We start from the raw sequence: 27064 nt of genomic DNA, 5'->3' as shown, positions 1-27064 counted from the left end.
TCCCCCACAGTCCAAAGACATGCAGTCAGGCCAATTGGACATGCTAAATTGCACCTAGGTGTGAGTGGCGACCTGTCTAGGGTGTATCCTGCTTTCTGCCTGCAGGGGACAGGTGGGATAGGCTCCAGCACAACACCCCCCCACCCCAACAAATGGTAAATATATTGACTACATTTAAGATGTTTGCACTCACTACAATATTTTTTGCAGTGTATGGAATTACATATTGCACACAATAAGTTTAAATCATAGTTAAATATCTCCTCTCCTTTATATAAACACAAATGTAGTACAGAGACACTTTGCTTGTTTCAATGAGCTACAAGTGAGAAATAATTCATGTAAAATGATGGTTTTGGAGATGAGTGCAGCTTCTAAGGGTTAACTGTGAGTGATTCAGTGCTGCGCTGCTGGCGGCTCTGCTGATGATGCTCCTGTAATGCGGTGTGTTTGTGTTCGGTCAGAGGCGATGAGTGCGGGGGACAGTCATGAAGAAGGCCGCTTGGTGTATCGTTATGGAGGAGAGCCTGTGGGAGCGTTCCTGCAGCCCAGCCTGCGGCCACTGGTGCCCAGTATCGCACACGCCATGTTCCTGGACGTTACCCATGACAACGAGTGTCCCATTCAGGTACCTCAGCTAACAGGTTTATTACTTTGTTTGTTTAGTAGGTATTTATATGAGGAAATGCACTGTGTACATCACTGTTTACTTTGAGTTGGGATAAAGCAGGAAGAATATTTTGAGACGCTGTAAGTTTGTGTAGTTTGTATGAACTGTGTTTGTGGTCTGTCTGCACTGCCCTCTGCAGCTGATCTGTGTCCTGGAGAAGCTACATTTCATTCGTCACTTAGCACATCTGTGGTGAGAAGAAATGACCGTAAAGCTGACTTTGACGTGACCTTGAACTTTGATACGTTGGCCTTCCTTACAGAAAAAAAAGAATTAATTTATTAATTTTATTTAACACTACATTGTGTCTACATTGGCAGTAGAATTTCATAGAAAGAGAATGAATAAATTCCAGGATATATGAAGGACATTTAAGATGAGACATAAATGTAATATTATGAGAAAAGAAGGAATGGAAGCAGGAATGAATGAATAAAGGAATGAATGAAGAAATTAAGGAAGTAAGGAATCAAATTCGATTTGAGGGAAGGAAGAAATTAATGAATGAAGAATTGAAAGAGGAAGGAACAAAAGCAGGAATGAAGGAAGGAACGAATAAAGCAATGAAGGAAGAAATGAAGGAAGGAATGAATATAGGAATGAATTAATGAAGAAATGAAGGAAGAAATGAATGAATAAATGAAAGAAGTAAGGAATGAATGAAGGAGAGAATAGGTCCGAGGGCAATGAGCGAAAGATAAATAATAGCTGTTATTTATTAAAATACGATACGTTTGAATAGGTTTCAAATATGAGACATTCTGGTTGTTGATTTTATAATAATGGTCTCTGTTTTACAGCTTTATCGGTTCTTATAGAATCGTCTGTAGCTCTGTTCATATTTCTCACACTTCTTCATTTGTTCCTTCATACAACCTCCAGTAATATCAACATAATAGAGTCAATTTCATATGTGTACCTGCAACAAAACTGGTCTTATATTAATGAAAAGGGTGATTCCAAACTTTTGAAAGGTACTGTACATAAAGGACATTTACGATGAGGCAGAAGTGCATATTTACAAGTTTGGGCGCCCCTGGTCAAATGATATATGTAGTCGATTTTTCTACGTGAAAGTAAATGACTTTATTTGCTGAATTTAACAATTTTTGGAAGAAAATAAAACATTTGGCTGGTTACAGCACATTTTATATTTTTAAAAATAAAATTTTTATCCAGCATATTAAACTGAGCAAATATACAGAAATTATTTTTCACTGAAATTTACAGAAAAATGTCTTTTTAAGTGTGTTCTCTGTACTTTTCACTCAGTAAATCAACTAAACATATCACTTGACCAGGGAAAGAAAGAATGAAAGAAAAAAAATGAAAAATGGTGCTGGACAGTGAGCCAAGACATTCCACAAAACACTGCACTGTCAGGATCTCAGAAGCCTGACTCCAGCAAGGATGCGCTTGTTAAGCGACTTGATTTGCCAACCTGACAACAGCGTTGACTTGAATTGCACAGTTGATGTTTCAGGTGATTCATTTCATCCTTTATTGTTTTCTGTTTGCGTGTTGCAGATCCGCTCGGTGTTTGACTCTCTGCCCAGTTCTGCTATCGTCTCCATGGCCTGCTGTGCCACAGGCAGCACACGAGGATACGACGAGCTTGTTACTCATCAGGCAAGAAAACAGCACACTGTCAAACAGGGATCCAATGCACAGCACGGTGCCGGCATATTAATGTGAAGTTAGACATCCAGAGTGTGTTTACATGCACTTAATAATCTGATAACTGCAGAAAGTCCGATTTTGTCAGTAATCAGATCAACGCGTTTACGTGAACTTGAGGAATCAGATAATGGGGAAACTCTGGGTCTTTATGAGTCAGACAGTTAATGGATATCTTTCCAGCCAGTGGACAAACTCACAGAAGAAGACGTGACGTAAACGTAATATAAAACTCAAAGGTCATGCCATGGCTTTTTTTTTTTTTTTTTAGACATTGCGCCACTTTACCTGAAAATACGAACCTACATCTTCGTTTCTTCAAGCATGTATTTGGTTTCACTCCAAAAGTGTTTTGCTGCATCTCATGGCAACACTCTTTATTTCCGGTACAGCGGTCTGTTTGTGCACATGATCAGATTGTGAAATCTGAAAGAAATCAGAGTAAGAGTTCATATGCACTGAGAAATCTGATTACTGGGTTAATTACTGGGCCTCTTAATCAGATTCTTAAATAGGTTTCTAGACTTTACTTTGATCTAAGAAATCAGAGTTTTCACACCTGTTTGAATATTCAGGTAACTGCAGAAATCCGATTATGATCAGGTTATTGAGTGCAGGCAAAGACGCTCAGTATCCACGTTTTCATGCAGCCTAATAATCCCTTAATAATCCAACAAATAGCTAATTTGGAATAGAATACATCCATGTAAACACCTCAATCAGAACAGACTAATACGATTGAGGCCATTCAGAAAACAATTTCTATCTGATTGAACGAGGTGGGTAATCCCGTAAACAATCAGATAAATAGAAGAATAATATCCGTGTAAACGTCTGCATCTGATTACATTCTCTATCGGAAAGTTTGTCTGTTCTGCATGTGCGTCGCGTCATAGTGAGAGTTTATACTGTTCAACACGGCAGAGCAGAAACTGGTCTGCAGAGGAGACGAAGTTCATGCTCTGATCTTTAAAAGACGGCGGTGGGACGGACGTCCAGCTTGTGTGTCTCAGAACACGATGTCTTCCTCTCGGCCTTCTTTAATAAGGACATGTGAAGGACGTTTTTTTCTGAGTCTGACGTCATTTTAAAACAAAACACAAGCACTGCTCACTGCTGCTCATCTCACTCTAAATGGACTCACATCATGCTCGTTGTCATGGTAATGTTTACTCTAAGCGGTTCTCCACGCATGCGCATCATTTAGGATCGGATTACTTGTAGTGAGCATGTAAACGAAGATTTTCAATCAGATTTTTGAGTAGAGTGAGCATAAACTCTAAATAAATGTTGTAAATTTATAATAATTGTCCAAATTAACTATAAGATTCTAATCTAATCTACTCTAATCTAATCCTGTATTATTAACTATAGATATTTTTCATGGCAGGTGACTTCTCATCCTTCCATTTTTGTTATCCATTTTTCAGAAATTCATGAAGAAAATCTCAAAATGAAACGTTTTATCATATTGTGTTGTCAGTAAAATATTTTGGCTGTTTTATTGCCTAGCAGCCATTGTATCTGTTTAATATACAGCACTATCAGAGACCACCCTTCATTTTCTTAATTTACAGTCAAAACCGCAATCAAGTACAAGTCATTCATTTGCCAGGAGATATTTCTGAAGAGATCATCAAGATAATCCGCTCTTATAAAGTAGGAGAAAGGAAAGGAAGAACAGGAGTTTTCAAAAGTGGAGTTCTAAAAGAAAATGTTCCTGCTAACAACCACCTGGGAGACCTGTTACACCACAAACTGCCCCCATCAGATAAACAGTGCTTAAAGCTTTCATCTCTGAGAGAGAGGAGAAAATCAAGCTGCTTCAGATCTGAAAACATCCACGGGTGTTTCTGTCCATCCTTCCACTGTGAGAAGACCACTCAGCGCTGTGGGTCTGAAAGGATGTGTAGCTGATCAAGAACAACCTCACTGAGAAAAGGAGACAGACACATCAAACAAAGAAGCTGAACGATGGACTGACCGCCCCAGAGTCCAGACCTCATCATCACTGAATGAGTTTGATTACTTTGGAAAATCATCAACCAGCTTCTAAGACTGAGCTTTGGAGGCGTGTCTGCAGATTTCTTAGAAAAACCTGAGAATGGATGCTGTAATAAAGGTAAAGAGTGGACACACTCAATACCGAAGAAATGTACTGTTTAGTTGAGGCTTCTCTGTCATTTTCTGTTAAATAGATATTTCTGTTTTAACCCAATACTGAAAAGTGAATAGCTTGTACTTAATGGCAGTTTTGACTGGACGTCTCTGACCTGTACAGTGCTGTATGTGGTCCAAACAGCCCAGGTGTGTACTAGCGGTTGGAGAAAACACCTGTCTGTCCATTCAGAGATCCCTGTTTCTCCACGTTGAGCTCTTCTCTGCTATTCTGCACTGATAGATCTCAGTGGTGTCAGAGGAGCGTTTCTATCAGAAGTGGAACCCTCAGGCTAAGGCTTCTGCACCGGGAGAGGTCAGCCTGCAGTCGGGCATCATTGCTGGCAAACTGGCTCTAAACCGGTTGCACCAGGAGCTCGCAGCCAAAGGCTTCAACCAGGTAAGGTCACCTGCACTGTGTTTTGCATCTAGATGCGAGTTTGTGAATGAGTTATGTAAGTTCCACGGATTTATCAGAATCAGTGCAAATCAACATTCAGGACTGTGATGCTGTTTTGAATACCAGCTGAACTTATGGGACATGCAAATATGCCACATACATGACCATCACAATAGAGGTCTGGACAATATTTAAGTGACACTTTTTAATCCCACGAACGGGGAAATTTCACCTCCGCATTTAACCCATCCGTGAAGTGAAACACGACATACACATTAGTGAGCACACACACTAGGGGGCAGTGAGCACACTTGCCCAGAGCGGTGGGCAGCACTATCCACGGCACCTGGGGAGCAATTTGGGGTTAGTTGTCTTGCTAAAGGACACCTCAGTCATGGACTGTCGGTGCTGGGGATCGAACTGGCAACCTTCTGGTCACAGGGCCAGTTCCTTAACCTCCAGCCCACGACTGCCCCCTCGATGTCTTGTGATGCGGGGCTAATTTTCTGTTTTGCGCACAGGTAAATTTACTTGAAAGTGAGCCTGATGACCATGACTACTGTGTTATTTCAGCAGAGAATTGCCTCAGTGGAACTTCACATGTTGCAACATCTAATGACAAATTATTGTAAGACTGCGAACATCAGATTAAGGAAATTAGTAAGAAACAACTGACAGTCATATTTGGCAATTGACGACGGACAGTTTGAAATCAGATCAGTTGTTAAAGCTCTACTTACCTAAAACTACTGAAGTCTTAAATTAATTGCTTAAATTTTGACCACCTAAAATCACATCAGTCAGTATTATCGGAGTTATTTGTGTCGGTGACATTTTCATTTCAGTTGGGCCCCAGGTATGCAGTACTGTGCAAATAAGCACTGCACAAACAAATAGATTAGACATCATTTACTCAGGTGCTGAAGACTTTTGTACAGTACTGTATGTGTGTGTGTTCTCATGTTTGTATTGCAGGTGTATGTGGATCAGGTGGATGTGGATATAGTTGCAGTGACCCGTCACTGTCCCAGCTCACATCAGTCTGTAGTCGCCGTGTGTCGCACTGCCTTCAAAAACCCCAAACACCATAAGTACTCAGACGAGGTTCCACCCATGTTCATCCCAGGTCAGTCACAGAACCTCAGATGTACTTTTTGATTTTGCGATTTGTTTTTCTGCACACATTTTGCTTCAAACTGCACAATGGTATTAGAAGTGGAACGGCACGACCTGCTCAGTGGAACATTTCTGTGACGCTGTATTCTTGAATAAAGTTTTGTGCATGCTTCAAGGATGTTTGCGACAATCAGTAAACACAGACTTGCGCAGTGTGCGGATAGTAAAAAAGGCTTTTACATTTTGTCTGTATTTTTATATATTTTTGTAGATAACAGTTTGTCATTTTGAAGTGTTAATTAAGCAATAGAACATGAGAGGGAATGTGTTATTGCTAAAATAACATCATGGCTGTACTTTGTTTGCAATAACACTCCTTGAGTGTTCTATTGCTTTTATACAACAGTTAAGTAAATACAGTAAGAGATTAATAAACTGGCCGTGAATGCGGCGTTTAATGTTTTCATGTTCAGTTCCTTCCTCCACATTATAGTTTATTAATGAGCAGCTTGTTGCTACGTCAGAGTAATGAGCTCCACCAACTGCTGCACAGCCAGCAGTTCGTTCTCCAGCTACACACAGTCCAACTGACAGTTTGGGAATTTAGTGTCGTCTCATCTTCAGAGTCTGACCAAATCTTCTGTCGGTCAAATGTGATCTTAAAAGTTTCCGTTTTCTGTTTGTGCATAAAGTAAGAAGTAAAAACATTCAAATGGCTTGAGTGTCTCCTACAGCTGTCAAAGTCGTTGCTTAGCAACGGCATTTCAGCAGGGTAATACAGTGTTTGTGAAAAAAACCTGTGATGTTATGGTGAAATAACAGCACAGTTAGGAAAAGCTTGCGTGACCGGAACTAATTGCAGAATAAGCTTCCATTAATTGTTTTTAGTTACATTAGCCTCGTAGTTCCTGCGTGCAGAATTTTTAGACTCCACTTTCTTTGTGCACACAATTCACAGATGCCAATCTGACTAGTTCGACATAGAAAATGACCGTCTTTATATAGGCCCAGGCACATAGCTGCTCCTGGACCATTGCCAAATTAGGTACAGTAGCAGCAACTGTTCCTATAAATAAAAAGATGGGAATAACTGTTCACAATGTCCTCCCGGTGTCATCTCAGGTCCAGCTCACATAAAACACACACAGACATATTAAAACACAAAATACTGAGCATAGTATTACACATAAGACACATCACTGCTGTCAGAACAAAACCAGGTATCTCCATTTTTTGTAATTTTTTAGTTTTTGACATAATTTGAAAATGCCGGTTGTTTTACTATACATTGTATGTAAGTTTCATGATAAATAGACCAAAAGAAATGGTCCAAACTTAGAAAAAAGTCTGGTTCCATTGACTTGCATTAAGAGTAAATTAGATGTTTTCCTTCTCCTGTAAAGTCACCATTTTGGAGATTCCAGGTTTATTCTGATAACAGTGATATAATACAGCAGATCCTTCACACGTTAAAACTAGAGAAGCAAACTTTAGACACCAAACAACTCTTGGCTGAACGACTGGCAAATTATTGCTCATTTGAATTGTATACATGAGCAGAAGGGGAGCAGGAAAACTACTCTTTCTATCTCCCTCTCTTTTGCTCACATTATTGTCCTCCCCCTCTTTCTCTGCTCTCTCAGGTAAGATAGAGGAGGTGGTGTTGGAGGCTCGCACAGTGGAGAGGCAGGCAGGCTCCTACAGGAAAGATGAGAAGAGCATTAATGGCCTGCCTGGATTCACAGTGGAGATTAAAGAGCACATCCAGGTAAGGGGAGTGCACTGGAACGGCTCTAATTAAAACACAATGGCTCTGTTTGAAAGCGCTCCAACTGGCTCATGCAATAAAACGGCGAGACCGCCTCTGAAACCCTCAGAACAGAGGAGGGGCTGGTTTCTGCACTCTAATGCTTTCTTTTGTGGGATCTTCACACTTAGTCTTTGCACTTGGTTCTTATTTCTACTTGAGGCCTCACCATTTCGAAACACTCACGACCACAAAGTTCATATTAATGACTTCTCATTTATCATTCACTGAAATAGAGTAGATATATTGTGTGGAAAGTGCAGGTAAGAAACTTTCCATACCACATTTGTGTTTGTAAGTCAAAGAGGACTCTGTGTGCATCCTGTACATTTTTGCCATTAAGAGACAAGACTTGAACTTGTTCATACAGAATGTCAAATAAAATACAAATACAGTCACGTAGGTTATAATAACTGGGCTTCTGTTGAATACAGCAAAAATAGAATGGACAGCCAGCCAGCCAGCCAGCCAGTCAGCCAGCCAGTCAGCCAGTCAGTCAGCCAGTCAGCCTCTTTTTTGTCTCAGAAGTACATTGAGGGTGACTCTCGTTTACAGTGTAACTGAGCAAATTAAACAGGGACTGAAAATGTTCAGGCCAGCACGGCGGCGTGGTGGGTAGCGCTGTCACCTCACAGCAAAAAGGGCCTGGGTTCGATTCCCTGGCCGGGTGACCAGGGTCCTCTCTGTGTGGAGTTTGCATGTTCTCCCCGTGTCTGTGTGGGTTTCCTCCGGGTTCTCTGGTTTCCTCCCACAGTCCAAAGACATGCAGTCAGGCCAATTGGACATGTTACATTGCCCCTAGGTGTGAGTGCGTGAGTGATTGCGTATGTCTGTCTGTCTGCCCTACGATGGACTGGCGATGTCCAGGATGTATCCTGCCTTCCGCCCGATGACCGCAGGGATAGGCTCCAGCAGATGGTTTCAGCAGAACAGTAATATAATAATAACAGTGATGGTGATGAACTGATTAACTGTACTGCATGTTTGCAGTTATGGGTCTTATCTGTTTCAGTCATCGGGTCAGTGTAGTTGTTTTTTTTGTTCCAGCTGAAGGACAGCAGGGTGGTGAAGCAGGCTGGGGTGACGTCCAAAGGCCGCAACGAGTTTGTGCAGGAGATCGTGTTCGAGCGCCTCACGCCTGGCAGTGTGATCACTTTCAGGTTCAATAAGCCATGAACAGTTTTTATATACACAAATAAATACAGACAACAATTAAGAGTTTCATCCCAAAAAACTGTTCTGTTCTGGGCAAAAGTTTTAGCCACCTAAGCTAATTTTTTAAAACAGTTATCTCAGTTTTATTCAGGTAAATAGACCATATATTATTAGAATAGACAGTAAATAAACAAACACAGCAAAAGGCAAAACATTTTTTTAACTTATTTTTAAAAAGATATGTTGTGAGAGAGTTTAAAGAACAAAGGTTGGTTCTATGTTTCTCTTGGAATCACAGGGATTTGTTCAATTTCATCTGCAGCACCTGATTTAACATAATGATGTATTGATAACAAAACAGGTGTTGGATGAAAACAACAAATAATGCTGATCTTCCTCGAGGAGAGGTTTGGAAATGGAACACGTTATAATATTTATTGTAATACTAGTGTTTTTCTGAGCAAATAAACATGTACTGCCCAGATAAACAGCTCAATAAATCTAATCTTGGTGGAGCCTTTAAATGTTTGCAAGGTACTGTATATACTGTATACCCATTAGTGACAAGAGGAAGAATGTTTGTAGAGCTTATGTATATCACACTTTGTCAAAAAAGTATTTATTTCTTTATTAAAGGTGGTGTTATTATAATACAACATTGTTGTATCTGTAGAGAAAAAAGAAAATTCATAAACGTCTGTTTAATACGTTTTAGAAGGAAACCTTTCCAAATATGTGCAAATACAGGCAAACTATAAACAACCTTAAAGGTCTCTGATCTCTTCTTACTTCTCTATATTTCACTTCTCTGGTTGTCTGCAGGGTAAGTTTGGACCCCAAGGCTCAGGAGCTTGTGGGAGTTTTGAGAAACCATCTTATTCAGTTCAACCCTCACTACGCAGCAGGCAGTGTGCCGGACAAGAACGCCCCAGAAATCCTGAAAACCCCACTGACACAGTGAGTTAGCGCTGTTGTTTATGTTCCACTAAAGTGTAAATATTTCCTTCAGTCACATTTGTTTTCATTGGATTTTTAAGAATAATTCTGAGTATTAGCCAAACAGTTCAGTCAACTGGAATCGAGCTCAATTGATGTGTTTTTGGTCTTTATTTAGGCAAATTATGCCATTAAACAGACATTAACCCTTTAAAGCAAACAAAGGAGCAGTAAACAAAAACAAGTAAACAAATCTACCAATGGAATAAGACACTTTTACAAGATAAGAAGACTTAAAACAAGTAAAAATGTACTGAAACAGGTGGAATAATCTTATAATCTTCTTACAACAGTCTCTTATTGAGAGATATTAGATTTATTGACTACATTTAAAAAGAATATTCTAAGATTATTCCACCTGTTTCTGTACATTTTTACTTGTTTTAAGTGATTTTATCTGGTGAAAGTGTCTGATTCCATTGGTAGATTTGTTTACTTGTTTTGAGAAATAGTGAAGATAATTTTGCTCATTTAAAGATTTACAGCTTTAAAAAGTAACATGGTCTGCCAATGAAATCAGATGCTTTTATAAGATAAAACTGATGAGATAAATAAGTTATAATGTCTAGAAATAAGCTAATGTTGCAATATTTTTGTGACAGTCTTAAAATGAGAAATATTAGATAAATTCACTACATTTAAGATGTTTACACTGACTAAGATTTCATTTTTTGCAGCGCAGTTATGAAATTTCTTAATGCTGTTGTTGCACATGTTTGAAATGTAAAAAACATGATCTAATAAAACTGAAAATGTACACATTTTACTTTTAACTACCATTTTGAACAAACATTCATGAATTGGAAAGATATGTTCAGGATAAATACTGCAATATTTTGACACAATTCACTAGTAGTGCCATATTTTTAAAAATGTCATCAAAAACTATGAATAAGATGGTTTTCATTTAGTGTTTAACATGATGTACTGCACAACATCCGAGAAGGGTCTGGCTTCAGACATGCACGCTCAGCCTGACATGCACCGCCAGCCTATCGGTGACATCAGTTCTGCTCTGCCACAACAGTGTTTCTGTCAGTTTTATGAGGAAAAACAGTGAAACACAAACTGCTGGGCAACAAGAGTTACACTGAATGTATATTAATGTTGCCATATTGATGATAAGATAAGATAAGATAAGATAAGATAATCCTTTATTAGTCCCACAGCGGGGAAATTCACAGTATTACAGCAGCAGCAGAGTAACAGGAGTAAGGCACTCAGTAATAGAAACAGTATAAACCTTATCAACATTATAAATAATAAAAACTAAAGCCTAAATCTCTAGACTATTTACAGGAAATAAGGATAATAATAAAATAAAATAAAATAAAATAAGAGTTGCATAGAAATCTGTATTGCACTTAGGAACATAGGAACATATTGCACAATGAAGAATGTTTGCATTCTGTATGTGTGTGTGTATTGTATGTTTGTATACTGTATGTGTGTATATTTTATGTGTGTGAGAATGTGCTGTGCATAGTTCTGTATAGAACCTTTTTGAAAATGCTTCTAAATAGCACCAAAATGTGTTCTTCTGTTCTTACAAGCCTGACGTCATAACAACAGAAGAACCCTTTTTGGTGCTATATGGAACCCTTTTCAAAAAGGTTCTATACAGAACTATGCACAGCACATTCTCACACACATAAAATATACACACATACAGTATACAAACATACAATACACACACACATACAGAATGCGAACATTCTTCATTGTGCAATATGTTCCTATGTTCCTAAGTGCAAATCTCCATCAATCTAAAGAAGAACCAAGTAATGATGCAAAGAACCCTTTGATCAGACAAAAGCTTCTTTGCATGTTCTTGATTTTAAATAGAACCATTTTTTTCTACTAAAGAATCTTTGAAGAACCTTAATTTTTAGGGTGTTGCTCAAAGATTACAACAGTACATCCAACAATAAGGGCAGCATGGAGCTTCTTTTACACAGTTATAGGAAACACAGCAGCTCACAGAAAACTCCAATTCCACATGCTGATCCATTTTACTGACCAGCATGGACATACACACTCATCGGCTGCTCTGAGAGCAGATTTAATCAGTTAAAGGAGACAAACGCAACGGAATAGCTGGCAAGTTGTTGTTTGATGGGGTTAAACAAGTGTGAGTGCTGCGTTTCCCTCTGCAGGGTCATGGAGAAGCTGACGCTGGCTGATATGAATGTGCTGTTGTTCCGCTGTGATTCAGAGGAGAAAGAAGATGGAGGAGGCTGTTACAGCATCCCTGGCTGGACAGCACTCAAGTATGGTGGCCTGCAAGGTACAGACCAAGCGTAGCTAAAAGTGATTTAATGTTGATTTTTCTACTTTTAGTTTTTTCTGATTCTGATCATTTCAGTGTTGTTTGTCAAATGTAAGTACTGTTGTTGCAGAAGGCCACAGTTCTGTAAGCTGTAGTGTTTTCTGGCTCTGTCAGACCCGTTGTTAAAACCGTCAAACTGAACCGAGTCTGATTAAAGCGACACATGGGAGATTTTTGAAATTATCATGGTTGTGATGTCATAGCATCAGTCTTGAGACTCAATAATAAAAGCAGAACATTTTTTACATTAAGAGAGGTTGGAAAACTGTATTTGGTACTTACAACCACACAGATATTGTAAGTGGAACTTAAGGTAACAATAATAAAAGAAAAAAAATAGAAAATAGGCCCTTTATAGTGCAACAAAAACATGTCTATGACAATAAATGTCTATAATTTGAGTGCAAAATGACAGTGTGAGTGAGACAAACATGAGTTGAAATTTGGTGTTAAAAGCATGTATTTTTGGCTGTGTCAGGTTTAATAACAGAGCTTCGCTGTTAGTCAAAGCAGATGTAAGAAACCTGCTGATAAAGGCCAGAACTAAAACCTCTTATCTATGACTTCAAAGCTTTCTGGCAAGAGTTTAAACTTTTGACCCTGTCTTTTGAGTCTTGTCATGTTTTCTGGCTCTGTCACACCCGTTTTAACTCACAAAAGGGGTTAATATTTTTTTGGCAAACTGAGCCGAGTCTGATTAATGCGAAACATGGGAGATCAGTTTTAGGAGATGTATGAAATACTCAACCTACCGTTTAAATAGGTGCACAATCTGCTTCCCATTCCCGCCCATCAACAAGAATCACACCCAGAGAGTCCACCATTGTTTAGAGTTTGCTAGCTTTACCAAACACTGTCATGACTTCACTGTCAGCCAATGAGGTAGTTTGTTTGTTTACTTTCATCGTTATTTAGATATAGATGATATATGTATTGAATTATACTATCATTGCTTCAGACGAACAGGAATACATTTCCACACGTAAGCTGAGCTTCATCAAGAAGTAAAGGTGGTCTAAATGGCTAATTTAATATCACAATACTTTAAAAAGTTTTCAGGATACATGATATGATACAATATTATATATATATATATATATATATATATATAATATACTGAATATATTGAATATATATTGCAGGAGATATATATATCTCCTGCAGGTCACACACTAAAAACTAATTTTCCTTGCTTTTTACTATGTAAAATTTGTTAATTTATTATTCATTCACAAATCTAAACATTGCTTATATGGAAAAAAGCTGCAAGACGGCTCATTATCATGGTTGTGATGTCACAGCATCAGTCTTAAAGGCTCAGTAATAAAAGTTTATTACTAGACTATTTCATTTTTGCATTGAGAGGTGGAAAACTGTTTTTGGTACTAAAAACTAAAAATGTCGCATCACAATTATACTTTAAAAAGTTATGATACAGTATTTATTTTTTCTGACATCTAATAAGTTGGAACAGACAAAGTAGCACACATTTTTAAAAATACTATAAAAACTATATGCAAAGGTGCCATAATTACTATAATGCATTTGTGTTTATTCAACATTTCATTAAATCTAATTAATTAAATCAGATTTATTAGACGAGTTATGCTATCTTGGTATTCAGACATGCGGTTGGGAAGTGTTTTTAAGTACTGATGATATCCACAGTATGCTCAGAAATGTATATTGTGAAGCAGTTTATCACAATAATGATAGTCATTGTCATTTTGCCCAGCCCTGGTCAGAAGAACAAATGACAAAGTTTTTTTTTTATTAATTGATTGTGTAATAAAAGTACAAGAAAGGCAGTATGGAACTTCCATTTGGACGGGCCCACTCACCAACTACTTTGGAGATGGGTCAGTTAATTGGTTAAATATAGATGATGAAAGTATAGCATTATTCTAACACTGCTTCAAAGATCAAATTGCTCGATAAACTCTGTATCTAAAAGTATTGATTTGTTCTGTGAGGTAAATTACCATTATATTTCGCTTATTGAGGGAGGCTTTTTATCTAATCCTGCTCTCTAGTTACTTTCCAAATATTCTTTTGTAGGTGACTGATTACATAAGGTCACCCATTCAAACAGTTCAACTCTTTATATGTCATGTTTACAAAGCTGTCCAGGAGGAACAATGTTAATTCTACGTTCAACTTCACACCCTTAGTTTTTTTAATCATGTTCTACGTGTTTTCCAGGCATTTTACTTGTAATAAAAGAAACATTCTATGAATGTCATGTTTGTAAGCATCTATAAACACATTCATAAGGCATTATGAAAGCGTGATTATAAATATTTATAAAAATGATTTACCCTGAATTACACTTTATAGCCACACTCCCAGCTTGGAGACAAATACAAAGTTTATTTATGTCCTGAGATTTCCAGTATTTTATTTCTCACCGCTGGTGCTGTTAGAGCTGCATCTTGGGGACTTCAGGCCTGAATACCCAGATACTCCAAACAGGCTGTCCAGCCTAGAATCACTGCTACAATGTACTTTACTTAACCAGCGGTCTCACTTTAAAGGTTACATTACATCACAACAAACCAGATACCCATCAGCCCCTGCCCTGAAAACCTCTCTGACATCACACTCTGCGTGAAGTCACAGTGGCGTGAAGGCCTGGAGAGGGAGAGGCGAGATAGTCGAGTGCTGTCATTGGAATTTGTTCCCTCACTTGTTCTAATGACAAGTGCTAGAACCCTTCACTCTGTAACATCACACTGCACTACAGCAATGCTCATTAGTGTTCTATTGGATATGCAGGGTTAAGTTAGTGCCAGGCTAACGGTGGTGTACATTAACAGTGGTGTACATTGATTTTCCCACATTGGGTGAAACACTGATGGCAGCTCTAGTTTAAAATCTGAAATCTGAAGCCTGTAATGTCCTTTACTGTGTAAGTTTTAGTGTTCCAGAGGTCTGTCTAATAAAATCAAATAAAAACAAATCACTTATATCACTTTTTCCAGTAAAAATTCAGGTTTTTACATTAGGGGCCAGTTTTGTGGACTTGGTGTGAACCTAGTCTACGCTGTCAAAAGAGATTCAGATCTAAAAATTCTGTTTAGTCTAGAGAAACTGAGAGTTGCAAAGCCTTCACGGCTTCAGTTTTAAAGATGTAATAGGGAGGCGGATGTTCGAAAACTCTTGTGTGCTTTATGACGCAGGTCTGCTGTCAGTGATGGCTGACGTTCGGCCTAAAAATGACCTGGGCCACCCGTTCTGTGATAACCTGAGGCAGGGTGACTGGATGATTGATTATGTGAGTAACCGGCTGGTGTCCCGTGGAGGAACGCTCGGAGAGGTGAGCACAACAAGAAAACACAGTAAATTTTGCTAATAAGTCAAATGTAAAGAGGTATTAGATATCTTAAAGGACCCGTTTAATGTACTTTGTAAAACTGTTAAATTTTTACTTGCTCCCAAGTCTAATCATTTCAAATCTGCGAAACAGCCGTGTTGAATTTCTCATGGTTGTGATGTCACAGCATCAGTCTTGATGCTCAGTAATAAAAACAGAGTATTTTTCACATTAAGAGAGGTTGGAAAACTATATTTGGTACTTACAACCACATAGATACTTACTATACTTACTTTTACTTATGGTAACAGTAAAAAAAGGAAAAAATAGAAAAGCCCTTTATGGTGTAAGAAAAACAGATCATAAATGTCTATAATCTGAGTATAAAATAAGATGACAGTGTGAGTGAGAGAAGTGAGTGAGAGAAGAAATTTTGTGTTAAAGTCACTTTTTTTCGGTCGCGTCAGGTTTAATAACAGAGCTTTGCTGTTAGTCAAAGCAGATGATAAAGGCCAGAACTAAAACCTCTATGAATTCAAAGCTTTCTGGCAAGTGTTGAAAGGTTTAAAACTGACTTTTGAGTCTTGTCATGTTTCACAGGTTGGTCAGTGGCTCCAGGCCATGTTTGGCTACCTCAAACACATCCCTCGCTACCTCATCCCCTGCTACTTTGATGCCATTCTGGTTGGGGCCTACACCACTGCCCTCGATGCCACCTTCAAACAAATGTCTAGGTTAGTCACTCATCCATCCACTAGTCACTGTCTGTCCACTAGTCAGTATAACTTTAACTCTGAGCTATAATTCATGAAGTCATAACGTAGTTAAGGGGTAAATATTTAATTAAAGTCTGTAGTTATTATTGTAATTTTTGCTATACATCCACTCCTACAATAACTGTGCCCCTTTAGGCCGGTAACAATTTATTTGGAAAGCCCACTAGAGATGCTTTATAGATGCTTACCTTGCATTTATTGTTCACTATTATTACTATGTTTTTTTCATTCTAACTAATATCAAAAGGTTTCAGGTTTTGAAAACATGTAATTGTAGTGTCAGTAATATGCCTGATTTGCATGATTGTTTGTCAGTTTTGTGCAGGAAGGCTCCTCTTTCGTGCGGTCGTTGGCTCTGGGCTCAGTGCAGATGTGTGGAGTGGGTCGTTTCCCCGCTCTGCCTCCTCTCTCTCCTGCACTCACCAATGTTCCTTACAGATTCAACACTATCACCAACCAGCAGGAGCAGTGCTGCGTGTCCATGGCAGCAGGTCGCCTAGCAACACCTTCTTCATCCTATTATAATTACATTATAGATGTACACCGGCCAGTCAGGCATTCTTCTTAATAGATAGTTTTATCTGTCTATAAGCAAAATAAAGAGTTCATTGATTATAGGGGGATGTTTTTGCTTCTTAATTATAAAAATACCAAAACTGTACTGTTACCGTGGCGAAAACTGTGATACATACCAAACCCTGGGCCCACTGTACCACTGCATCCCCAATAGCTATGAACGTCCGTATTCATGGTAACATTTGACGAGTGTTTTAAATATTTCTGACTTCTCCGTGTTTCACAGGTTTACCTCATTTCTCGGCTGGAATTTTCCGCTGCTGGGGCAGAGACACGTTCATCGCTCTGCGGGGCCTCCTGCTGGTCACTGGCCGTCACATGGAGGCCAGGTAACCTAAAACATCATTGTTTAATTCTTATCTTCACAGACAGTAGAAGTAGTTTAAAGTAGTACAAAGTAGCATGTTACAGTAATGTGATAACGTTTTTCATGTACCTTGCTTTTCATTAAACAGCTCTGTAAGTTTTACATTTTATTTATAAAGATGTTATTTCAAGGCAGCTGTACTTCGACTCCTTCTGCTGGCTAGTTTCTTGCATGTTCAGAGTAAAGGCAGTAAGATTTAGTGGCCCTTAAAACTTTGTTTACTGTGATTGGCTGTTTATTTCTAGCAAAAGCACTGAATTGAATTTTCCTTTGTGGTTTTAAGCTGATTCAGATCAGTGTGGGTTTTAGAGAGTAACACAGAAGTAAAGTTATGATTAGTGAAATTGTTCTTTCCAGGACGTAAAGAGCAAAGTAAACTCAGTGCAGTTTGGAAAAGGTGGCTAGATGTAGCACATTACATATTTGATTAAATACCCCAACACTGGTCACGTAGTAATAAAAAATATTTTTTGTTTTATGGATGTTTAACCCCTAGAAGCCTAGCGGTATTTGTAGGGTTGGCTATACTATATAAAGGGTACATATCCTACAGAATTCTTGCATTTATTTTTTGTTTCCGTATAGTCCACTTAAAATGTTTGTGTGGTTTTATGAACCAAAAGAAGTCAATTAGTTTCTACGTGACCATTTTCCAACTGCATCTCTTATAATTAACCTTTTCAACTCCAGTGGTTCCAAAACACACTTTGTCATGTTCTTCATAAAGTTCATATTTCATAAGCTACATTCAGAAGCTGGGCGTCGTCTGAGGCTGTAACTCTTGTTTCCAGTCAAATAGATGGTGATGTCGTTTTAAACCCTTATAATAAAAGAAGCTGAACTCAGTTTGTTTTTCTACTGAAAGTCGAGCCGTTTTTCCCCAAATCTGGGCTATAAACTATAAACAGACAGCGTCTCTTCAGTGATCTGCTCTGGAAACATTACTTTTATAAAATAATACAGTGTCTGAGATTGCTGGCTTTCATCAGTAAATTGTAAGTATATAGCAATATGTGTAGATCATAAAACACATGTTCTGTTCATTTTAGAGGAGCTTTTCCAAAAAAAATAAATAAATAAAATAAAAATTAACATTTATTTCATGCAGCTACTGAATAATTTGCCTTATGATTTGGTCATGTACAACCCCAATTCCAGTGAAGTTGGCACGTTGTGTAAAACATAAATAAAAACAGAATACAATGATTTTCCAAATCCTTTTCAACCTATATTCAATTGAATACACTACAAAGACAAGATATTTAATGTTCAAACGGATAAACTTTATTGTTTTTTGCAAATATTCACTCATTTTGAATTTGATGCCTGCATAAAATAATAAATAAAAACTCTTGTCTGTCTGTCTGTCTGTCTGTCTCCTTTCTCTCTCTCTCAGGAACATTATCCTGTCATTTGCTGGTACTCTAAGGCACGGGCTGATCCCTAACCTGTTGGGTGAGGGAGTATCTGCCCGCTATAACTGCCGTGATGCTGTGTGGTGGTGGCTGCAGTGTATTCAGGACTACTGCAACATAGTGCCCAACGGAGCCAACATCCTGCAGTGTCCCGTCTCCAGGATGTACCCCACAGATGACTCACAGCCACAGGCTCCAGGCACAGTGGTGAGACAGTATAAAAATCCAATTGTAGCCCAACACAATCAGTACTCAGTACTAGAAACAGATAAGACACTTTTGCAGTTTAATGTGGCTGATTTTATCATTTTGAGTTAATTGAACATCAAATAGTAAGTTAACAAAACAGCGTGTTTTGCATTGTGTCTTTATTCTGTGCCATTTTACTCACTTTTTAATATCAAAACAACATTTTTTTTCCCCAATTTTCATATATATTTTTCCCCAAGTACACACCTTATCTGTAGATATGTAGATGCACTCCCTGGCCACTTTATCAGAAACCCCTCTCTTGCAGCTACACTTTGCTGGTGTACAGTTGGAGGCTGTAGCTCATCTGTTGAAGCAGTATGTGTTAGTCATCCTCCAGCTTTTCATCCATGGTCAGTTTCTGAACACAGAGCCATGGCTGGATATTTTCAGGTGGTGGTTCACTCTCAATCTAGCAACAGCAGTTGTGTGGTCAGAAAGTGATCAATGATAAATGAAGTAGAGTGGGGCTGATTAATAATGTGGTGAATCTATGAGGAGGATGGTGAAAGTGGAGATTGGAAACAGATGGAAGAGGCTCATGCATAATTCTGCATGGTGAGGGTTATGACCCCACAGGAAAGGCTAGGGGATAATGGGGTCAGTAGCATATGGTTTAAAATATGATGTTTGCACCACAAACCAGGAAGGAGCAGGACACAAATCGGATTCTGCTTCTTTTTCTGTTATTGCACACTAGGGGTAAGGTGCACTCATGCTAGGACCATAGTGAGACCTCCAAAACGTGACTATTTGCAATATTTGGAGCTGAGTTGGCACCCCTTACCTAAGGTGTCTATACATTGGGCTGCTGCATGGTGTAAAAATGTATGAGCGTGTCCATCTGACCCGTCCAGAACCCCAAGAAAACACAGCAGCGTATGAGAAAGAGAGAAAGACCATAAACAGCTGTAACACAGCAAGGCAATAAAGCATGATTGACAACATGAGGCATGAAAACACCAGTCTGACATGGGCCGGACAAAACGCCATATGGCAAGATAAAGCTAGAGCACACACAAAACTGCATGCGTCAGTAACGATGACCAGGAGCAACAAAACAGCTCAGAGCACAGGGAAAACGCAGGCCTCTCAACAAACTTTGCTGGGCTGCTTTTAAAGTTCAGGTCCCTCCTCCACGGACGGAGGTCTGCATGATGATCGTCATTAAATGGTGAACGTCAAGCCTCTAATGACGAATGACACCGCTGCCAATCTATACCAGAGACAGGCAGAGAGAGAGAGAGAGAGAGAGAAGCCACCCCTTATCCAGGCCGGACACGTGACAGTGTGTGTATGTATGATGTGTTTCTCTGTGATTCTGCAGGATCAACCTCTGTATGATGTGATTCATGAAGCTCTGCAGCGTCACATGCAGGGGATTGAGTTCAGGGAGAGAAACGCTGGACCGCAAATTGACCGCAACATGAGAGATGAAGGTGACTCTTCTAAAGGAATATTTCACACTAGTCTTTTGCTGCTAGTAATCACTTATAGCTGGGGTTTTATAGCTTTTCCTTTCATTCACTGTCAGCCCCATAACTAAGAATCTTTGGTTCTTTGTCAATGCTGTCAGTGCTGTTGTCCAGATGGTGGTGGTTGATTCTCAGCGCAGTGTGGCACTGACATGGTAGAATGTGTGGTGCTGGTACGAGTGTGTCAGACACAGTGGAGCCACTTGGGTTTTCGCTAGGGCTGACAATAACCATGACTAATTACATTCTTTTGTGTAGTTAATCACAATTACATTTGTCTTATTTGCCTAAATTGTGACCCTACAGAAAGCTTTTGTCCATATTTTAAGCAGTACATGCTCTTATAGCTATATGAATAGACAAAATAAACTTTGTGGGACAGAATTTATTCATTTCAATCTTTTTAGCGACTTTTTATTTTACTTGAATGCAGGGTGAACATGGAAATAAGCTGAACCTTATTAAGCTTTCCTCATTGCTGATGTTACCAGTTCAGCGGCCTGTTCCCCTTCTGATTCTGATTCTTCAGACTTGACATACTTCAGTGATAAACAAATTCACAGCATTGTAGAATCTAGAAATAATTTTGGTTAATAATTTGGTTTTGTCTACAGCGCCATAAAGGAACCTGCCTTTTAAAAGCTTTATTTGAAGAGTCGTAGATCCAGCGTGATCAGCTACCAGTGGTTCAAAATGAGGAAAATACAGTAATGATGTAAAAAAAAAAGAAAAGCAATGTTAATCACCACAAACGTGGACACCAAAAAACAGTTATGCGAGATATATTTGTCTAGTAGTAGGAAGAAAGCCCAGCAAATTGTGGGTGATGCTACTCATCCTCTGTCAAATTCAGATTTCTCCCTGCTGGAAAGCTTTGAAGGGTAGAATGTTTTTCCTTATTGAATTTCACTTGTTGATATGATAAAAACATAGCTCATTTCAACTGTACTGTAATTAGTTGATTAGCGGGTGTATTTAAAGCTGCTATATGTTTTTAGGTGTGTTTTAATGTGTCAGGTTTTGTAATTGGTATGTACACATTTTCTGCTATTTATCTCTATATTATTCTTATTTTGTGCAGCCTGGCAAAGCCAAAGACAAATTTCCAGAAATGGACAATACAGTTTATTCTATTCTAGTATTTGTTTTTACACTTGTGTACATGAGGTGTTCTAGAACAGTTTAGCTCAGGCAATCAGATTTAATAATGAAAACAATGTGTTCTTAAGCATCTTCTTTTCTCCTCCATTCTCCTGCTAGGCTTCAACATTGTGGCCAAAGTGAACCCGGACACTGGCTTTGTTTATGGAGGCAATCGCTTCAACTGTGGGACCTGGATGGACAAAATGGGCGAAAGTGAAAGGGCACGCAACAAAGGAATTCCTGCTACACCCAGGCACGTATGGCAACTGCTCCCAAACAGACTGCACTGCTTTGTTTGATTAATTGATTACTAATTACTGAGTTTCCAGTAGCTTATGTTTTAGTTCTGATATTTAGAGCGGTGTGCAGAGCAGACTTAATCGGATTATTAAGCTATATAATGGCTCAGGTTGAAGGTAAAAACTATTTTAGTACTGAGTAACTGCAGTGGAACTTCATAGTACATACAGTATCTATCAACATAGGAACAGGACAGTCTTCTCTGTTTAGGATCATTTTGGTCGAAAATAAAATTCGGTTGATCCCCAGCACCGACAGTACATGACTGAGGTGTCCTTGAGCAAGACACCTAACCCCCAACTGCTCCCTGGGCACCGTGGATAGGGCTGCCCACCACTCCGGGCAAGTGTGCTCACTAGTGTGTATGTGGTGTTTCACTTCACAGATGGGTTAAATGCGGAGGTGAAATTTCCCTGTTTGTGGGATTAACGAGTATCCCACAAAAAAAAAAAATGCTAAATCTCAAAAGTCAGAGGTGTGACCAGTCACAGAGCAGTACAGGTGCTGAACCAATATAAGCGAATGACATTAAATATTTTTATTTAGTAACCAAATGTTAATGAAGAGTATATCTTCATTACAGTACTATAAGGTACAATGAAGTACTATAGAGCTCAGCTCTGTTTTTTTTTTTTTTTTATATCTTCAAATTTGTAGGACACCGTTTGGCAGAATGACGCTCTTATTGCCTGCCTTTGGATACTTCTCAGAGCTTGCAGTCTGTTAGATGCTCTATATTACTGATGCCTCAGTATGTGTGAGGAATGAGGAGACAGTAAAGCTCTTTTCAGTGGTTGTCATGTTGCTGTAACAGGGACGGCTCTGCGGTGGAGATTGTGGCTCTGTGCAAGTCTGCGGTGCGCTGGCTGGTGGAGCTCAATAAGCAGGGTCTTTTCCCCTACACCAGCATAAACATCCACAGAGACGGTAAGGACAACTGTCACTCCCTCTGCGTCACCTGCAGGTTATACTGAAGTACAAGTTGAAGGTAACCTAATGTCTAACCCTCTAGATATTACTATATACACCGATCAGGCATTTTTATGCTCACTGTCCATTTTATCAGCTGCACTTACTCTATAGTTGCACTTTGTAGGTCTACAGTTACAGACTGTAGTCCATCTGTTTCTCTGATACTTTGTTACCCCCTTTCACCCTGTTCTTCAGTGGTCAGGACCCCAATGGACCCTCACAGAGCAGGTACTATTTGGGTGGTGGTTCATTCTCAGCACTGCAGTAACTCTGACATGATGGTGGTGTGTTAGTGTGTGTTGCACTAGTATGAGTGGATCAGACACAGCAGTGCTGCTGGAGTTTTTAAACACTGTGTCCACTCACTGTCCACTCTATTAGACACTCCTACCTTGTCGGTCCACGTTGTAGATGTAAAGAAAAGAGGCGACAGCTCATCTGCTGCTGCGCAGTTTGTGTTGGTCATCCTGTAGTCCTTCATCAGTGATCACAGGACGCTGACACACATGACGCTGTTGGCTGGATGTTTTTGGTTGGTGGACTATTCTCAGTCCAGCAGTGACACTGAGGAGTTTAAAAACTCCAGCAGCACTGCTGTGTCTGATCCACTCAGACCAGTGCAACGCACACTAACACACCCCCACCACCACGTCAGTGTTACTACATTACTGTGAATGATCCACCACCCAAATTAAACCTGCTCTGTGAGGGTCCATGGGGGTCCTGACCACTGAAGAAAATTGGCAAGGCAGAAGAGGTGGGGAGGTCACTGCTGAGATATGCATTAAAGGGTTAATAGAGCTCATCAACAGAGCAGGTTTTGTGCTTGTTGGCTAAAACAAATAATGTGCCGTTTTTAGCGCAGCATCTGCTGAATGTGAACCAGATGTCATTTTCTTTTTCCTTAATTTCTAGGTTCAAAGCTCACGCTGTCCTATGAAGACTGGAACAAGAACATTCAGAACAACTTTGAGAAAATGTTCTACGTGTCTCAGGACCTCAACGACCCCAATGAGAAACACCCCGAGCTGGTCCATAAGAGGGGCATCTATAAAGACAGCTTTGGAGCCTCCAGCCCCTGGTGTGATTATCAGCTTCGCCCCAACTTCACCATCGCCATGGTGGTGGTAAGCACAACTCGCACAGAGACACAGAGTAGACACAGAGACACAGAGCTTTGTGTCTTGGTAGTTTTAAAGCAAAGCATTTGTAATGATCCATAATGAATTTACTTCTAATCTCTTTTATTAATAAGCCAAATGGAAGTGATGTGGCAAGTGAACTAGAAGGCTCTTATTCACTGCTCTTGTTTGGAGCACATGAGACGCTGCTGCCGCTCATCTGTGAATAAATGCCCAGTTACGGTCAAATAAGATCCTGTGGTAGTGGATGTCCACACAGCACATTAGAGCATTAGATTTTATAACTTCGGTTTTACTCTCGTTGTAGAGAGTGGGGGGATTGCTGTGTCAGTAAAATATCTGCGAGAGGGGAAGTGCGCAACATAGCGCAAAACCCTGGTTCTCAATGACTGGCGACTGGCAGGCACACAAAAAATTTTAGCCTGTTTTATTCTTCTGACTCAGTAATGAATCTCTAAAATATTTCCATCCATCCATCCATTTTCTAAGCTGCTTCTCCGTCAGGGTCGCGGGGGGGCCTTCCTTGCTGTGAGGCGACAGCGCTACCCACCACGCCACCGTGCCGCCCAGTATTTCCATTAAAATATTATTCCATTAATATTATTAATTATTCCAATATTTCCATTAAAATGTTTCCATTTTAACAAAAAATAACTTACAAAATAAATAGCTTTAATATGATCAGGAATACACATTACCAGAGTAAAGGTCAGATGGATTTCAGGTTGTCTGTTTTTTTACTGTAGGCTCCAGAGCTGTTCACTGTTGAAAGGGCCTGGGAGGCTCTGAATATCGCTGAGAAGAAGCTGCTTGGGCCTCTCGGAATGAAGACGCTGGACCCAGAGTGAGTCATTTCGACATTCCCATGTTCACTGAAAAAGCTGTGTCACTGTGCTGTGAACTGTTGACGCTGAGTCACTGTTTGTCTTGACTCCTCCCAAACAGTGACATGGTTTACTGCGGCGTTTATGACAACTCGCTTCACAACGACAACTACAACCTAGCCAAAGGCTTTAACTACCACCAAGGCCCTGTAAGAAAACAATCAGCCTTACTTCCTCATAGCTGACGATTCCTGATTTTGCTTTATATCCTAATTCCTGATGGTGGAATACTGATCTTCTATGTGTTTGTTTGTTTGTTTGTTTGTTTGTTTGTTTGTTTGTCTTCACCAGGAGTGGCTCTGGCCAGTTGGCTACTTCTTACGTGCCAAGTTATACTTTGCCAAGAAACTTGGGAAGGAAACTTACGACAAGACGGTGTATTTAGTGAAGAACGTCCTCTCTCGTCATTACGTGCACTTGGAAAGGTAATGGTGGATGGGCGTGGTATTTAAATATATGAATATTCATCTTAATATCATTTACTTAATCGGGTAAAACAAGAATTAAATCATGCATTATATTGTGAGTTGTTGACTGAATGTAGGACAGAACTGTAGTACCTGCTGATGCAGGTGTCAACACACCATAAAATCCAAAAATATACATTATACATACATGAAATAGATAGATAGCAAACAAAGAGTCTATAGCTAATGTAAAGAATGTGCAAGGAAAGTACAGTTACTATAAAATACTTGAGTACATACATACTGTATGATACTGTATGCAGAAGGTAGGCGCCCCGGTCGAATGACGTTTTGTTGATTTTCCAAGAGTAAATAAGTTACAAATCCTCTACAGAGACACACTTCTGCATATTTTAATCCACAGTTACTGTATATTTGTTAGATTTTAAATATTGGGGGGGGGGAAATAAAGCATAAAATGTGGCTTCTGCAAAAGTTGTGCCACTTTTTATATGCTATGTTTCTTTTTTGCAACATGTCAAACTCTGCAAATAAATAGAAAAAAGTGTCGTGTTAACGGTTTTCTCTGTGTGCGGTAACTTATTTTCACTTTGACGTTAACTTTTGCATTTGACTGTAAAGCTGGAAATGTAAGCAGTGAAAGTATATCGTTGTTGTCAGATTAAAACCTTGTATCTCCAAAACCGTAACTTTACAGGAGAAGGAAAAAACATGCTTTACTTTTAATGTAAGTCAATTGGACCAGAATTTTTTCCAGGTCATTTTGGGCCGTTTCTTTTTGTCCATTCATCTTGACATTTACACGCAATGTAAAGGGCAACAGGCATTTTTAAGTAATTATGTCAAAAATGGAGATACAAGGTTTTCTCCCGACAGCAGGGATAAGTAAATATATTTATATAGTACTTAAGTCCATATGTGCTCTGACTACAGTAGATGAAAGGGTGTATGTACACAGAATTAAGCAGCTGTTAAACCACAGTGGCCGCATTCAGAGCTAAATATGGAAGGCCTTTAGACAGGAAGGTGACAATTGTACAGTGTAAATTGTGGAAGATTAATCACTAAATTGACTGAACATTCAGGTACAGATCACTTTTTTGCTGTCTGCATGTAATGAGCAATTGCTAATCTTGGGCCCAACTCCATTTCACCCCTCACCACTACCACTTAGCCCTTAGTCCTTTCGCATGTTCATGTCTAGGGGTAGGGTGTCCTGATTTTTGTTGAGACAAAGCAGTACGGTGAAGTGTTGGGGCTACATTGCCCTCCAAACAGGTTTTTCAGAGACTCCAAACATGAGAAAAAAAGAAAAAACAGCTAAATGACTGTGCAAGCCAACAAAAAACAAGCATTTTCTCTGTTCAAATTTATGATAACCACTGTATTATCTTAGTATAATGCTGTTTCAGTGCATTATGGTGCTTTTCTTCATAACAAGCGCAAAAAATAGCTAGTAGTAGTGCTAATGTCTCAGTAGCTAGCTAACGTTCCTGTTCCACCTTAAATAGTCCAGCAGTACTGCTCCTCCATTTAAAGTGCAAAGGGAAACTTTGAACACGGTCTGGTGAATATCTGACTTCAGCTTCATATCACTGAAGAATTAGGGGGGGTGATAATAAATAACTGCCCCCCTCTTTGAAGGCATATGATCCCTAAATGTAACTAAAGCCCAGCAGTGAGGAGCTGAACTTTCCCCTCCTCTGCTGTCACTGCA

The 27064-nt window shown here is 39.3% G+C and overlaps 1 protein-coding gene across 2 annotated transcripts in view; it reads left to right on the top strand.

The window, feature by feature from the left end:
* agla (amylo-alpha-1, 6-glucosidase, 4-alpha-glucanotransferase a) overlaps positions 1-27064 on the top strand; it is a 58318-nt gene that overhangs the window by 29132 nt on the left and 2122 nt on the right. For both annotated transcript variants that reach the window (XM_017721172.2, XM_017721173.2), the window contains exons 14-33: positions 465-628; positions 2198-2299; positions 4749-4904; positions 5880-6030; positions 7664-7788; positions 8875-8987; positions 9805-9939; positions 12135-12265; positions 15487-15623; positions 16221-16354; positions 16712-16887; positions 17199-17301; positions 18736-18961; positions 20331-20442; positions 21739-21874; positions 22736-22848; positions 23809-24020; positions 24782-24879; positions 24981-25068; positions 25211-25344. In XM_017721172.2, coding sequence (XP_017576661.2) covers positions 465-628; positions 2198-2299; positions 4749-4904; positions 5880-6030; positions 7664-7788; positions 8875-8987; positions 9805-9939; positions 12135-12265; positions 15487-15623; positions 16221-16354; positions 16712-16887; positions 17199-17301; positions 18736-18961; positions 20331-20442; positions 21739-21874; positions 22736-22848; positions 23809-24020; positions 24782-24879; positions 24981-25068; positions 25211-25344 — 2746 coding nt within the window. The remainder of the gene's footprint in view (positions 1-464; positions 629-2197; positions 2300-4748; positions 4905-5879; positions 6031-7663; positions 7789-8874; positions 8988-9804; positions 9940-12134; positions 12266-15486; positions 15624-16220; positions 16355-16711; positions 16888-17198; positions 17302-18735; positions 18962-20330; positions 20443-21738; positions 21875-22735; positions 22849-23808; positions 24021-24781; positions 24880-24980; positions 25069-25210; positions 25345-27064) is intronic.

Source organism: Pygocentrus nattereri, chromosome 17 (genome assembly GCF_015220715.1).
Source record: "Pygocentrus nattereri isolate fPygNat1 chromosome 17, fPygNat1.pri, whole genome shotgun sequence".
NCBI lineage: Eukaryota > Metazoa > Chordata > Actinopteri > Characiformes > Serrasalmidae > Pygocentrus > Pygocentrus nattereri.
Note: the sequence above shows the minus strand (reverse complement) of the source record. Positions and strands in the feature narration are given on the sequence as shown.